This window comes from Marasmius oreades, chromosome 11 (genome assembly GCF_018924745.1).
Source record: "Marasmius oreades isolate 03SP1 chromosome 11, whole genome shotgun sequence".
Taxonomy (NCBI): domain Eukaryota; kingdom Fungi; phylum Basidiomycota; class Agaricomycetes; order Agaricales; family Marasmiaceae; genus Marasmius; species Marasmius oreades.
Genome location: NC_057333.1, coordinates 1,677,814 through 1,694,133, shown reverse-complemented (window position 1 = coordinate 1,694,133; position 16,320 = coordinate 1,677,814). Strand labels below are relative to the sequence as shown.

The window sequence follows — 16,320 nt, the reverse complement described above, 5'->3', positions numbered from 1 at the left end:
TTGGTCATATGGCTGAGCTTGGAGGTGGGGAGATAGGCGAGAAGCACATATGCACCATGGGATGGTTTTCGACGAATTTCCTTTGGTATATTTCCGATACTCATGTATACAGGATAAGCTGTCTTATTACCGAATACTGTAAGTTGCGTTTTGTCAGAGGATACGATAAGGGGTATGATTGTTGCGCCAGGATGTGTTTTCTCAATTTCCTTCTAAACAGAATGAATGTGAGTCTTATGTGACCAAGTTTCAGGTATTTACAATGTAGAAATCACCTGAGTAGACCACCACCATCGTCCTGTATGCATACTATGGTACAGTCTTGTCTGACAGGTGTTGTCGGTATAGTGTCGTTCGGGGCAGACAATAAGGTATGAACTCAAGTCCGGGTCTCTCCAGAGTGCTCTGATACATTCTATAACATCTCTGTAATAGAACTCGAACGCCTCGTTGGCTACAACAACCTCTTCGCGTTTGAAGGGAGGGCGGCCGGGTAGTTGAGTATCGATGATTTTGTTCAGTTCTTGCGTTGTCTTGAACGATAAGCCGAGTGCCTCTACCACCTAAGCAGATAGATTAACATAATGAAGGAGACCTATGCAAAGAAAGAAATGTACCCCTGGAATTTTCAAGAACTCGTTAAATGCATTAGAGCCGGGCCCGCGTAGCTTCGCCCATCTACCGACCTCCCAGTCAATTTCAGAGACAAACGGTCGCCAAAACGCTGTCCCACCACCCAATTTCCGCCGATAGTGAATGTTCGCTTCCTCGGAGTTTCCCTCCAACGGGCGTCCTGCGTGGCCTGGAAACGGGACAATGAACGGGGGTTGGCGAAGGCGATCTTCGATCTTCAATCGTTGTGTAGTTTCAGGTAATGGGGTCGCCTCATCATCTGAGTCGGTAAGTCGTTCGTCGATGATCACATCTTCATCGTCTTCATCGCTCTGTCCCTCTCGGGTGGGTTCCCAATCATGCTCGTGCATCGCATTCACCTCATCCTCATCAAAGTCATCCAAGCCATGTTGTCCAAGTTCTTCTTCTTCTTCATCTTCGGCGCAACTGCTTCTGCCGTCATCGTTATCCACAGTATGGGTCAACCAATCTCCGCCATCTTCATCGTGAGCGTCCTCGTCGGTCATTGCATCTGCTGCTTGACCCAAGTCCTGCATAGTGTAGTCTGTTCCGAAGAAATCCCCACCGAAATGTACCGGTTCACTGTCAAAGTCAAAAGAATGTAGATTGTCGATAGAGTAGGGTATTGCAAAGTCATCTGGAAGTTCAATATCGTCGGAAAAGGCAGGGGGGGTCGGGATTCCACTCAGGGAGTTACCATAGTCGATGCAGAGGGGATTCGTCGTTTGATTGAAGTGGTGGTGTAGGCCGGCTGAGGTGAATTCTCCACCACAACCTTCGCAAAATTGAGGCATATCGATGCCGCCGAGATACCTCCCTCCACAGACAGAGGAAGATAAACCGTTGAACAAGCTATATCGACTAGATACCTCCCTCCACAGAGTATACTGTTGACCCACCTCCTAACGGCAGACGTAGGGAGGCCGGTCAACAGCATGGGGGTCGTTGTGGTAGTTAAGTAAAACACATTGTCACATGAAGTAACGGAGTCACATTGAGTTACGTAGTCACACTGAGTAACAGAGTCACATCAAGTAACTGCGTCACAAAGTGTCGCAACTCTCAGTCACACCTGTTCTCCTCCCACCACCATCATCGTCATCCAACCTCCTTCCCTCTATTCCTAGCTGTAGGATAGAGGCTTAGGGGGTTGTTCTATCTTCATTCCTGGATGTAGGAGTGCGATAGTCGGACGGTCTCAGCCTTATTGACCCTGGATGGATGCCTCGTTTTCAATCGCTTAGATCCCCCACGATTATGGTTCTCCTTGCGCTTTTTGACTTCTCAGGTTCGCGAAACAATGATTGTCGACATCTTCAGTACCCGGAACAGTGGTTATTTCTAGGAGACATTCAGAACGAACCGGCTTCAGCTTCTGCACGATCCAAACTTTCTTTTATTATGCCTGTACCAGATAGCCCTCCACTGTCGGACGAAGTGGATGAACAGATAGATTATTGGTATTCGAATAACATAGTAAGTGTGTTTTGAATGTATATAACAACAAGCACTAAAAATCATCGTGTATAGCCCGCATCGCCAGCCATTTTCATCTCGGGTGATGGAGTACTATTCTCCGTACCTGTGCCCACCATACACCGACGGTATCCGCATAGCTACATGTGTAGCTCCAATCCACATGCAACTCTGGTGCTCGCCAAAATGACGCCTCCGGTCGACGTAGAACACGAGCGAGTCGGCTACAACTTGTATTTCTTCCGTCAAGATGAGAACAACCCCTTCCTTCCAAATCCCTACATTGAGTGTTTTCTGCGTGAATTCGCCGACCAGGATAATCCGAGCCAGTCATCGATCCCATCTTACGCATACGAGCGTCGTCCTTGGCGTGGACCCATCTTTGCGATCTGGGAGAATGCCAGCAATGAAAACTGGGTGTGGCCGCTTAGAGTTAGTGAACTGAAGAGGTGTGTCTGTTATTTCCGTCATGTTATCGTTATACTGATCACTACTTATAGTGATCTTCACTTGCACTACGAGATCCTACTCAGTGTCTAGCGGCTGAGGGTGGAGGGTCACACTAATCTGTAATTGTCGTGTAGGTGTATATCTACAACAGAATGATCTACGCAATGCAACTCTCCTACATATCAACAGAGTATTCCTCTAGAACATGCCTCCAACATGACCCTGATACATGGCCATTAAATCGTACGGATCAACTCCCATATACTGGTCATCGGCCGGTTTACGTTTGGTGGGCGTTCGTGGTTGCCCGAGTCCATATGATCGTTGTTTGGTAGGAGTGGCGGGTTCTACACATCTGTCGGGGCGAAACCTCTGGGTGTCAAACGTGTACACACCCTGTTGTTCCCGTTGATGGCTTGTAAGGAATTTCCATGGGCTCGGAAAATCATAGGATTCGTTTGGGATGTCGATGTTATCCACCCCGCTTTCCGAGACTTGCGTGACTGCGATGCTCTTCATGAAAGTTGAACATGTAGGGCACTTATGGTCACCGACGGTATCCCTGTGTTCCATCCAGTCACAATCCTGTGGTTTGTCCTCGATGGGATCGCTCTCTGGCTCGGTGATACTGTCAAAGTCGCCGATGGGATCACTCTCTGGCTCAGTGATGCTCTCGAAGTCGGCAGGGTTGTCATCGGTTGGAGAAGGAGACTGCATGGTCGGTAGCAGTCTCACAATCTATATAGATAGTTTTAGTCCGTACTACGGTAATACTTTGTCACCTACGAATGGCTGGTTGAAGCGGGCGGCATCTATTCCCATCGTTATGAGGGGCTGTGGATCCCCGTCGTGATCGACACAATTGGGTGGGCAGATTTTGATATCGATATGCGTATCCGTCGCTCTGCGGAGGACGGTATACAGCGTTCCGTGAGGTGGAGGCATAGCACAACAATGGCGCTTCCTTATATGGATGACGCGTCAAAAGTCACATGTCTTATCGTTGGTCTCTCCTGTACCCCCACCACTCTCTCCATACACTTCACTCCTTATCACGTATACTTCGCCTAGCTGTAGGTGTGAGTTTTCAGACTTAGCGGTTCAATTGACGAACATCCATTGTGCGATCAAGACAAGATCATGGCTTGTACAGACTTCGTAAGTATGAAAACACGCTACATAGCAACTGTAAAAGCTGATATGTACCCACCGTAGATTTCCACCCAGCCTAACATCACACTGCACGAGCCTTCTACGCGTGTGTACGGCAAGCACACTCACTTGGTCGCGAATGGACGCCTGTTCACCGTCATCAGCCGCTTTCATAAAACATCCCCTTCTCATTTACCTTCGCACAATGCCCTCCATTTCTCCAACCCGACCCACCGCGCCCTTGTCCACCTCAAGGAGTTCAACTGGATTCACAAATCCCATCCCTTCCTGCCACTTGTACCTCAGTGGAATGTCTTCAAAGGCTCGCTTTTCAGCTGCCTTGACCACAAAGATGATAGTTTTCCTTATGTTCACCAGGCTGCTGGCGGACGTAGGTTTTTTCTTGCTAGAGATGTCATGCATGCATGGGACCAGCTAGAGAAACATCTTCGAAAGCTGGTGCTCGCTTTGCTGGCAGAGGGAAAGCCGGATGTGTCCTTGATCGACCCGACTATCTCTCTATGGACATATCCAGCGTCATATGGATATCACCATGGTCATGACTCGCTCGCGTTACTTCAAAAAGCCGCACAGAATTCCAGGGATGCCTTCTTACCGTTAATTGCCGCAGGAACACTCGGTCTGCAGTGGATAAAGCGCAAAGAAAGGCTTCATCTAGATTACAGTTGGCGAGAACGTTTACAAACTAACAACGGCATACATCCTGAGTGGTTTGGGGCGTTTGAGAGATCGTACGCCAACGACAAGGACGTTCTGCGAACAGGTGGTATAATCGAGGCCACACATCCCACCACGCCTTTGTTGTTGTCCTTTTACCGGCAGCTGAACGTGCCACTGTGTGTTCACTGGGGTGAAATTTCGGACTTGAACGCAGTTAGCAAGGGTAAATACAACGAGACAGGAACGAGTATCTTGAAAGATGGTGTATGGTCTGTTTACCGCCACAAATTTGAGAGTCTGGTAGATGTTTTCCCTTCAAACGATGAGTTCTGGAGACTGTTCAAGGGCCAAAACGATGTCCCCTCGTCGGTACTTGAAGAAACACATTCCGTCGAGCATACGGCGTTCACAGACCCTGCTGGACACGAATATGCACCTTATCAGAGCTACTTCAACGTACCCGATTTAGAGTCGCCTAATGTTGAGAAAAACTCCGGTCAGCGGCCTGGCGAGACTTGGCGTGCGTTCTTTGCGAGCCGAGAGGCGAGAAATCGGGAACGAATGGCGTTGGAAACGCCCGGTCAGCGACAGGCCCGCGAGAATCGTGAACGAGAGGCTGCCAAATTTCACGCACCTGGTCGCAAAGGTGCTGTATGTTGGTATTGGGATAATCGGAGCGGGTTCAGAGTGAGGACATGTCTCACTCGCGGGCAAGTAGAGAGCGAGTGGGATCGTCTTTCGAATGAGCAAAAGAGGTACGACGGGTTCTCGAACACCTGGGATCTCTGTAGCGATTTTGGGGATTTCGATCCCGACTCGGACGAAGATTGGGAGGTCGATGCAATGCAGAACGATGGGGAACTTCCTGTGGACTTAGCGCCGAGTGCGGGAGGTCAGGAGCAAGGAGATGATGAGGAAGGCGAAATCGCAGATGAGCCTCCAACCATTGAATTGCCAGAACTCAGTTCAGGCGAGGCGCTCGAAACCATTGGGGGTCATACAGGAACAGAAGAGGAGGTCCCGCCCTTCTTTGTTCCTATGACAATGGAAGAGATCGCCTACGAACAATATGGTTTCACTGGCGACGAATGGGACAGGGAAAACGTCGGGATGGAAGACATTGACACCACCCGACGTCTGTTGGGCAACGGTCGCTGGCAAAGCAACCCAGCAAACGCCTTATTCTCCGAACCTGACCCTAGAGCTGAAGTCATGGAGAAACTGCGTCAATTCTTCCACCTGATATCGCAGGAACAGACACCATCGTTCCATCTGCCGAGCCATGACCTCTCCGACCCTTCCTCATATATTTGGGATATGGAAAACTGGGAGTTCTCTGTCATCCCGATTACCGTCGATGGCGAGAACTGGTACGTTGTACGCAGGAATTCTGACGGTAGTGCCCCGGACAAGGTTTTGCTCCTCAAGTGTCCCGTATCCATTCTTCACATCGTTCGCTGTGCTTGGGGCCCACAACTTCACGTCATAGCATCTCAATTGCTAAAGTTCGGCATCAGATTCCACACCCTTGTTCGCGGGTTTCCACCACCTCTGCCCCGATCGACTCGCGAAGCTAGGGATGAGAAGGTACCGACCTGCCATCTCGGCTATCATCATGCAGGCTATAAGCTGGATATCCACGATTGGCGAGGCTATGAAAGAGAACGAGATCTCTTCTTCCGTTCAGACAGAGGCCGCGCAGCGGTGTTAGCTGGTGGATTAATAGCGAGGATGGCGACAACAACGGTACCAGAGGAGAATGTCATATTTGGTGGGGACCCCGACCGGCTGTACAGGCAAGGTCGATGTTTTTGGGAGAGTAAGGGAGCGGGGTACTGGGACGACTTCCTGACACCTGTGGAGGTTGACATGATCTGTGGCGTATATATGGTGGAGAAAGGTAAGTCTCCAGCTTTTATGATTATTCTAACAGTATTTAATTGCGTACTACCAGATCAAGCCAATCCGAACCCGTCAGAAGCCTCTCATATGTCTTGGTGGCCACGCCCTTCTCCTTTCCAGGCCGGCGGACTCAACATTGACTTTTGGTCAAAAGATTGTGAAAAATGGTTCCTTAATCGCCTGCGAGAGTGTTCCTCCGGCCAGGGCTCTCTTATGAACGCGACTAGGTGGCGAAAAGCCGTTGCATTCACGTACACCATTCCAAAGATTGTAGAGAAGAACCGCCAGATGGCGCGCTTGTTTTTGGAGCGTATCATATAGATTGTGATACTCGAACGCTGTATTTCTTGTATATCTTGGACACGATCTATGTAGCCACTAGTGAAGCAAGTGTATTTTTTTATATCTGTCTAGAAATCTCAAATTTTGGCTACCTGTGTTACTGTGTTACTGTGTTACTGTGTTACTATGTGTGAGGGAACTCCGAGAAACCCGCAGACCTGCGCCCCATATGTGACGAGTGTTACATACCATGTGCAAACTCTTTCCCGTACCACGACAATCCCCACCATTCGCCAGCTGTCGGCGTTTGGGCATGGGATACAAGAGTTCTAGGATTTATTACTTACCAGATCGTTTCTGTTACACCCCTACTGAGACTGGAAGCATTCAAAACAATACTATTACAACCTTCATTCCCTGCTGTTGCGTGGAGTTGCTACGACAAAAAAAATTCGCTTATTTACAGGCATATCTGTTAACCCCCCCTACGTTCTCTACAGTACGGCAGTCTGTCCCCTTTCCTAGCTGTAGGAAGGAGATAACTACGCCTGGCTAACCCGACCCTGATTCGCCAGTTTGCAAATCGCGTAGTTCACCTGTCGGTGTTTTTCTCATTGGATTACTTCACTGTCAGGCTCGCGAAAAGTTTTATCGATGAGTAACAAAACAACTCACCAATTATGGTCTGGCCATGTAGGTGACCCGTGGAGCAGGCTTCGTTGGTTTCTGCCTTTGCACCATCATCATGCCCAAAACTACCAAGGGTGAGATCTATCTTCGTACTCCAGCCATGTCTGTCTTTTTGCTAATGACTTAGAAGGTAAGAAGCCTACCAATAAGCAAGAAAAGAATAAGAAGAAAATTACACCCATAAACGGTGGGTTGTATACTTATTACTCTAAGTCTCTGCACTAACTGCACCCTACAGATGATGCCGGGCTCAATAATATGGATGTTGACATAGATCCAAACGATGACAGCCGCGACGTTGAAGTGGCACCTCCTCGTGCTCGTAGAGGTCGCAAGAAGATGCTTCTTACCGAAACTGACGAGGTCGAAGGTGAAGACAACTCGGTGCCCAAGAACAAAAAGAACAAAAAACAGAAGAACAGCGAGACAGATCCCAATGAATCTGCTCCTACGCGCACTCTCCCTACTCGTCAGAGTAAAAGCAAAGCTCAAGAGGAAGGCGGTTCGTCGTTCTCTTTGGTTCCTCCCTTCTTAGCCGCCCTCATGTTTCATAGTTTGGATGACTGCCGTTCGTAACAAAGGATTGGGTGCGAGTGCAGCATTTGAGAATCGGAAACGCGAACGTGCCCTTTCAAGTGCTATTCAAGAAGCCGAGGCGAAATGTCTAAAAGCTTCAGGTCTGTTCGTGGGTTTTCATGTGATAAATCTCGCTCACTTTTCCTACAACGGCGTAGGCGATAGCATCGCCCGACTGCCTAGTTTCGATAAATCGGATACAGATATTCCGATGATAGAGGTGCTGGATACCTCAGGCCAGGCGGTTTCTATGCTTGTTGATATGACAATGTAACTGATGCACTTGCTATTCTCCAGCTGTGAAGAATAGCAAAGTTGCCTCTAAGTCACCCAAGCCTGCAGCAAGTAACATGCAGGCAAAGGTTACAAAGGTGGTGGCCCCCAACAATAAGCCAAAGAAGGTTCCGGAGAAGGTGTCCGGTACCACGAAAGTCACCGCAGTGCAACCGTCCAACAGTAGAAAGGGAGGAGAACCCCAGCCGCAAACACAAGGTACCTCTACGATACTTCGTCGTATTGCAGAGGTTCCTCTATCTCTTTCCACAGGGCATCTCCCAAGACTTGACGATAGTTCTTCATCTGAAGAGCTCGGACGTCAAACTGGCAAAGGAAAGGACGGCAGTTCGCAGTCGGAGGAAGAAGATGAGCTCAGTGATGATGAGGACGACACGCCCCTTAACGCCAAACAGTTCAGTTACGAGGTATGTCTTAATGGTTTGTTACCTTCACTGCTTCCCTATACTTTTTTTTTAGCAGGCGACAGTCATCAAGGCGTCCACAACAGTTCTCCCTACTTTAGATAATACTGATACCCTTTTCGACTCAGACGTCGATGATGTGGGTGCAGTGGTTGACCGCTCGTCCCCTCCACCGGCGTCCGATATCTCCTCAGAGGAAAGCGAGTCCCCCCCATCAGCTGAAAAGATTCAAAAAAAGGTAATAACTACAAGAAAAGCGGTTCAAAAGGTTACGGCGGAGTCTTCACGCAACACCCCAACGATCAATACTAATGTATGTATAACAACCTATATCATGTACAGCGGGCCTCACTACTGACTATCCCTGAGTCTAAGCAGCTATCAAAGCGCCATCAGGATCACGCCAAAGAAGTAAGTTTTAACTAATTCTGTGACATCCTGTCTAACTACGGAATCAGCGCCCGGTGATCCAGGGGATCTCTCGAGGAATTGCTGAACACAACAAAGTCGTTTGGAGTGAAGGGGCCACGGCTGTCATAGGCAATGGCAAGTGTGCTTTAAAGCATCAACTGCCAACCCTCAAGAAGATTATCAAACATACGATCAGGGATGTACTCGAATACGCCGTGTTCACAGACATGCTTCCAAAATATGCGGCTCCCGGCGCGTTCGTGAAGAACCTGTTCCTGAAGAACGCGCGCAAAGTTGGACGGCAGAAAGGGGTGGACCAGCAGACTACCGACGAAGCCCGTGAAATATTCGAACAGTTTGACAAGGACCCCACTTTCCTTCGTAATCTGGCTAGTTTGGTGACGTATCCGGCTTTGGATTTCCACAGTTCTACCATCTAACGACTGCGTTTACTCCAGCCGATGACACGCTTCTTTCAATTCCGTGCCCGCAGCAAGACCATCGCAACGTCCATTGTTACTTCACACTATAACGTGCATGGTACCAACTTTCGTGCCATCGCCGATGTCGAGAGCAGGAACGACCTATACATATACCCCTCCAAGACTGAGGGAAAAGCCAAATCCGGGAAAAAGGTGCGTCGTAAGTTGTGTTGGTTGGCGACGACGGAATCTGATTTGTTCATACTTTGTAGACCTCTTATAGCCGACGCCCACTCAAGAGCAAGCCTTTCCTCCACGAAGCGGTGATGAACCATTGTCATCAATGGCTCAACCATGGAGGATCGGGTTCTATCATGACATTGTTCGAGAAGCAATTTACTGAGCGGGGTGGTGAAGTTTCGATTCCTCTTCTAGCGGCTTCTGCTGCAGCGGTATGTTGTGGTACTCGTCGTTGGTGTTACTGGTACTTGAAAGGTTCTTTTTTTTAAGATACATAATGCACTCAAGGATACAAACATAACGGCTAAAGTCAAACCTCCTTTCAACGAGGAACTCATAAGGGAAGAATATGAAAGGAAGGTACAGTTGTTGACTCAGATGAAAGATGGGAAGGACGAAGAACATTTCCATAGCATCATGAAGCAAATATATGCATATGCTCGGTAACGTCTCCTGTTGTTGTTTTTCGACCGCCCGCTAACCATTCATTTATACAACTGCAGGGGTGGACCATTCATAGGCCACGTCGAAAAGACTTATAATTTCAGTGATGACTCCGACTCGGATGGAGAGGACGGAGACAACGATGACGTTGAAGAAGGGGCAGGGGCAGGGGAAGGTAGTAATCAGCATTCCCGCCGTGACGATGAACCTCTCCAGACCATTTTTGCTAAGGGTGGTAGTGAGGAAGTGGAAGTTGATGTGGATGAGGTGGATGACGATTCTGGGTCTGATCAGCTAAGTGATGACTGAATGTGGGTTTGGCGTAGGACTTGGACTAGTATAGATTTATCATTTGTCGTTAGTATACTTGACTGTCAATGACCATTGCCGTTTACTCGAATTGAAAGAACCCCAAGCCTGAACCTACTAATCAATACTAATTGGTATTATTTCTCTACTAATTGGTATTAATCTTGTGCTATTTCTCCACTAATCGGTACTAATTTGTATGTTAATCTGTGCTAATCGCTGTGTTAATTCATACTAATTACATGCTAATTAGTATGAATTAGTAGTAATTAGTACGAATTAATTTGATAACCTAGCGAATTCATAATAATTCATACTAATTCATACTAATTGAATTAGTGCCAATTAGTATCGATTATTATTAATTAGTACTAATTCATACTAATTCATACTAATTAATAAATCTGCATTTTCCTGATGTGAGCACCACAATATAGAGAATGAAGCAACCAAAATCAGTCCAAATGCTGACTGAACCCACCCAGACACAACATTCTAACCCCTCTAAAAATGCTTGGTATTTACCAATGAAACCACATTTATTAAGCAACGGAACCCACATTTATGTCTGAGCGAGCGTCACCTACATCTGATCTAGCGACAACAATATACCTTACTGAGCTATCCGTTGTTCTGATGAAACACTACTATATGAATTGACGGAGCATCGGTGTACGAGCTGACCGAGCGCCAATGTATGAACTAATGGAGCACCAATGTACGAGCTGATGGAGCACCAATGTACAAGCTGATGGAGCACCAATGTATGAGCTGACGGAGCACCGATGATGTATGAACTGAGACTCTGCTGCTGCAAGGCTAGCATACCATCAAAAACGAGCATTTACACCATTATTTACACTTGCCATCTCTTGTATTAGCAGTGTTATACTGATACATCTAAAACTACATAAGAGGCCATACCACTGGTCAAGCATAAAAGTCCAGGATACCAAAAATGAGTCAAATATCTACAAGCAGCCTCTGGGTAGGATTGGAGGGTGGCCAAAGTGGTTAAAGTATGCCTGTACAAAGAATTTAATCAAAACATTCTCCCACTCTGATCCAGGAGCAAGGAGCACCGGGAGATTGGGGTCATCTCTCCTATTCCATATTGAACTTTTATCTCCTTGCCAGGAATGCATCAACGACGCGAACGCACGGAGAGCATCGACACGGTCAGACCACTTCTCAGCTGCAAATCCATTCACAAAAAGAGCTTGGCTGACACTGAATATGTCACCCGCATTACCAAAGATCCTATCGATGAGTTGCCCTCGACTTCGACTATGATTTGCCAACGCCACCATTAGTTCGGCTTGGGAGAGCGAGGGCGAAGCTTTCGGTACACTCTGATCCGCTACCAAATCAAGAGCGATGACCTGGTAGCGGAAGTTGATCAAGCTGAGTTCGTGTAACAAGTGCCGTGACCTCGAGGCGTCAGAAGAACTCGGTGGAAGATTGGGTAGAGGTTGATGAGAGGGAAGTAGAGTTGACACCAGCCTGGATGCTTCATGGTGGTCATGATCTGCGTTCGTCTTTGGAGTCTTCCCTTCAGGCCAAGTGCCAATGAAGTGGATGCTGAGAGCCTTTTTCCAAACAGCATTCGACTTCGGTTCCACCTGCACATTACGGTCTCGACACTGAGTCAACCATGGGCCTCGCAATTGTGACCATTGCTCGAGTAGCGGTCCCAATCGATCTTCTGAGCTCCCGCAGATCATAGCTGGGTCTGGAACTATTGTCAACAGTTTTTGAGACTTCCCTGGAGAGTGCTGTCTCAGGGGGTGTTGGGTGTCAATCATGGAGTTCATGTCACGCCAAGGTGTCAACAAGGGAGGGAGCAATGGATGCGATAGGTCTGAAAAGAGGCTATGCGGGGTTTGGGGTGCTACGTGCAAAATAAAAGTTAGTCACTTAGCAATGGGGCATGGGGAAGTCACTGACGATTGATCCGGTGTTTTTTTCCGCGCTGGCAATGTTCCAGTTTCGTTGAGTAGGGCGACGACGGAGAAGTAGTAGATGTTGTTCGAGAAGGGCCGGCCAGAGACGTTGAAGGTGAAGAGCGGGTTGTGGATACAATTGAACCTATTGATCCACCGGGGGTGTAAGACGACGAGTAAAGCCCAGGAAGGTGCATGTTCTCGAACGGACTGGAGACGTCGAAGCAAGATATCGAGGCGGTGTGTATGGCAGCAAATTTTTGGTCGGAACCCACCTGAGAGTTTGAAAGAAGAATGGGATACGGAGGAGATGCAGCTGTTACACAAAGACGTGGCATAATCAAGGGCTTCACAGTGAGGATAACTTGATTATGAAATGTGCTGTAAGGTCGCACAAAATAGATGGGAAGCCCAGCATTCCATAATTCCAACGCATCGTGATCGTTCCAAACAAACGCGCCAATGCGGTTCTCGACCTCAGCATTGCCTCGTTCATGCATTCCCAATGTGCGACTCCTGTAAATCTCCAAATAATCCAAGACCGCCACCAGATACAGCCAACTTCGCTGCAGTTCGGCAACCCCTCGACAAATATCTCGCAATGGCATGGGGGAGCTGGAAACACACGTTAGGCACACTGTGAGGTTGTTATCGAATTCTGTAAGCAGAGCCAGGAAGTTGGGATCCCTTCTTGTTGAATTTCGATATGCTTCTATGCGGGTACGCAGACGTTTAGCAGTGTGATCAAACTCTGCTGATAGCTCTATCCTCAGCAGACCATCCACTCGATTCCCGTCGCTGTATTCCATCGACCTTGCCAATACCCTTCGCCACATACACAGGTCTTCATAGTACGGATGGTTTTACGCCGTAGGCTGATGGGGAATACATGGAAGGTACACGTTGTTGTGGTTGAACGGTTGTGGCCAAAGAGCGGGGTCATCTACCGCATAAAATCCATCTTCACGTCGATATAGATCCCTTGTAGAGCCAAATGGAGGAAGGGGAATGGCAGAACAGTTGGGAGAGGTGATATATTCGCAAGTTCTTGAATGGAGAGACGCGACTCATCTGTCGGTATAAGATATTTCAACTAGCAGTCATGATAAGTCAAGAGACCTTTGTCAAAAAACCAATCGACGTTACCAGGAAAACCTTCAGGAGGTACGTTCTTCAGCAGATCCTTTTCTGAAAGATCGTACAATGCCATCGAAGGAGGCTCTCAAATTCAGTCTCTCGATTTCTCGAGGACCAGTTGCGCACAACGGTAGTTGTGGTTTGGATAATGTAAGTTGAGAGCAATCTAAAGATATCAGGAGATGCGATAAAAAGAGTGAACGAAACATACCTGCAGCCCGATACCAACAGGAGCTGTTTGAACAAGAGTGTCACTCGATTTCTCGAGGACAGTGTACACAACAATCGTTGTGACAAGATCCGGAATGTTTGAAGGCAAGCTGAGGGATGACTAGGAATTAGAGTAAGCGTAGTAGAAATTAAAAGGATGGGCGACTTACCGTTGTGGAGAACACAAGTGTTAGGGATGAGAGTAAGGCCCACAAATCTTACTGTCGGCATCTACCTCAAGGAACCATGTGGGAAACGATTTCCCAAAAACGCTTACCGCCGGCATCTGCCTCGAGGAAGCGTGTGGGAAATGATTTCCCAAAATTCATTACCGCCGGCACCTCGAGGAACCCCATTAAGCCCTCTCTCTCTCCCTCATCCCTCGTCCATCGTCCCTCTCCATCACCTTGCCACGCCGTTTGGCATGTGCAATGTCCTCAACGACATTGAGAGACGCTATGGTGGTGCTTCCAACATCCCTCTAGTCACCTCAACTCGCTCTCTCTGGCTCTCTCCCTCCTCCAGCATCGGAACTCCCTCTCTCTCCCTCATCCCTCTCCATCACCTTGCCACGCCGTTTGGCATGTGCAATGTCCTCAACAACGTTGAGAGACGCTATGGTGGCGCTTCCAACATCCCTCAAGGCATCTCAACTCGCTCTCTCTGGCTCTCCCTCCCTCCCTCCACCAGCATCGGAACTCCCTCTCTCCCTCATCCATCGTCCATCGTTCCTCTCCATTACCTTGCCACACCGTTTGGTGTGCGCAATGTCCTCAATGACGTTGAGTGACACTAGCAGAATAACAGCCAGAAGCACGTGGAAGTTATCAGCGGAATCCACAGACGTTCACCACCGGCTACAAACCACGTTTTTTGTTGGTGAGAGACCCCTTGCTCTATGTCATACTGTATCCGAAGCTCACACTATAACCAGTATGACGTTTAGACCACACCCACCGCCATTGAGCCACGTTTTCTCTCTGAGACATGGGCTCTCCGGTCGATCGAGATAGCTCACATCCACAGGCCCCTGTCTGATACCGTGCAGACACGACCTCCAGGATATCTTCCTTGCTGTAATATGGAAACTGTCGCCACGATACCGCCCCTTGAAGTTCCACAAGAGCCCCCAGCGATCGTTGAATCCAACCGTACCCCTGGATATTGGCCATCCTCAAGTGCAAACAGCGACACACTTATCCGGGTCGAGAATGTATCTGTCAAGTATGCTCCGGAGCTTCTGGAAGTACTGCAAGACATATCGTTTACGCTTAAAGCTGGAGAGCAGGTGGGGTTACTTGGAAGGACGGGGAGTGGAAAGTCGACGTTGGCTTGTGTGTCTGTTCAAACATTCACACTGTACACTCGCAACTCCCTCAAAGTGCGTTTGGCTCTCTGAATCGTTTCCTCGAACGTCTGAGCATGTACGATGATCTTTGCGAGCAACGAGTCGAAATCTGTGCCGACTGTTCATCCATTTGAGGTTGAGAGAGATGATAGCCATGTGTCCACCTGGCCAGGTGATGTCCTGCGGTCGTACGGTCCCTGGCAAGAGTCGGAATGATTGAGCTGGATCTTCTGCAGTAAGGCGCAGTTGGATAGCATATCCAGCGGGGGGTTAAAGGTGACATAGGGATAGGGAAGAGTGTGTCAAGTTGGGAAGCGAGAGAAGGAGTTGGGTCCGAAACAAGGTCCTCACGAACATCACTCAGCACACCGCAGACTTGACAAAACTGAACCTTCGGAGTACCATCCCTGTGGATTTGAACAGTATTCTCTGTACGTCATACTGCTCGCATTCCGGAATTTAACCGTACTAACGGAGCATTCATTCAGATCGCAATCATCTCCTCCTAGCCGATCTGCATGGATCCTCAGATACAGCAGCAGCGGAGAGGCATCGTATGGCAGCTGCGAGTCTCAAGGATGGTATCCTTGACTTGTTCTGGGACTCTAACAAGGTAAGACTATATTGTTTAGTACCGTCCTTCGTAGGGATCTTGTATTCACGTTCAGAACAACAGGCTGCGTTCTGTGACTTCAACCTTAAAACCAATACAGAAATGACATATATTTACTACTGCCACGTTCTATCCTTTCTGGAGTGGGATCATACCCGATGATGTGTTGGGAAGTCCAGAGAAGGCTTTCGCTGCCTTCACTTCCATCAACCTGGTCATGAACCGGTGCAATGGAACATACCCTACTACTTTCGTTGAACCGGGCTGCAGCGGTGAGTAACTCATAGTTCTTCTTGACCTTTGTCTAAATTTTGTCTCTTTGGTCCAGGGATGCTCCGAATGCCTGGCCTCCGCATAACTACATAACCCTTCGTGCTCTTCCTTCCAACATCACAAGTAATGCACCACCGAACCCAGCAGACGGTCAATCCAGTTTCAGCCTCATCCCTTCGGGACAATTAGATCTCGAAGGGTCTCAGCTCCCCGGTCAACAAGTGACGACGAGCTCCAACGCGACTACGACTGGCTCGGGGGCGGATGTCAACAGATTGAACGGAACGGTGGTCAACACCATTGGGAATGCCACGCAAGGTGAAGGTTGACGATATTCATGGACAGGCATGCTACTGGTGGATCGATGCCTGGCGTTCTACCAAGATTATCGGACGCTGAGTTGAACGTCACACAAAGTGTTGGGAATACC

General features: G+C 48.4%; 2 protein-coding genes across 2 annotated transcripts; one reads left to right on the top strand and one right to left on the bottom strand.

The window, feature by feature from the left end:
- Positions 1–11,337: 11,337 nt before the first annotated feature.
- E1B28_003334 (uncharacterized protein) lies at positions 11,338–13,118 on the bottom strand (the record flags this gene model as incomplete). Its single annotated transcript, XM_043160308.1, has 2 exons — positions 11,338–12,257; positions 12,314–13,118. 2 exons carry the CDS (start codon positions 13,116–13,118, stop codon positions 11,338–11,340), a joined length of 1,725 nt encoding a protein of 574 aa, XP_043002264.1.
- Positions 13,119–14,737: 1,619 nt separating this feature from the next.
- E1B28_003333 (uncharacterized protein) lies at positions 14,738–16,219 on the top strand (the record flags this gene model as incomplete). Its single annotated transcript, XM_043160307.1, has 5 exons — positions 14,738–15,037; positions 15,369–15,435; positions 15,493–15,617; positions 15,681–15,760; positions 15,946–16,219. 5 exons carry the CDS (start codon positions 14,738–14,740, stop codon positions 16,217–16,219), a joined length of 846 nt encoding a protein of 281 aa, XP_043002263.1.
- Between the last annotated feature and the right edge of the window lie 101 nt (positions 16,220–16,320).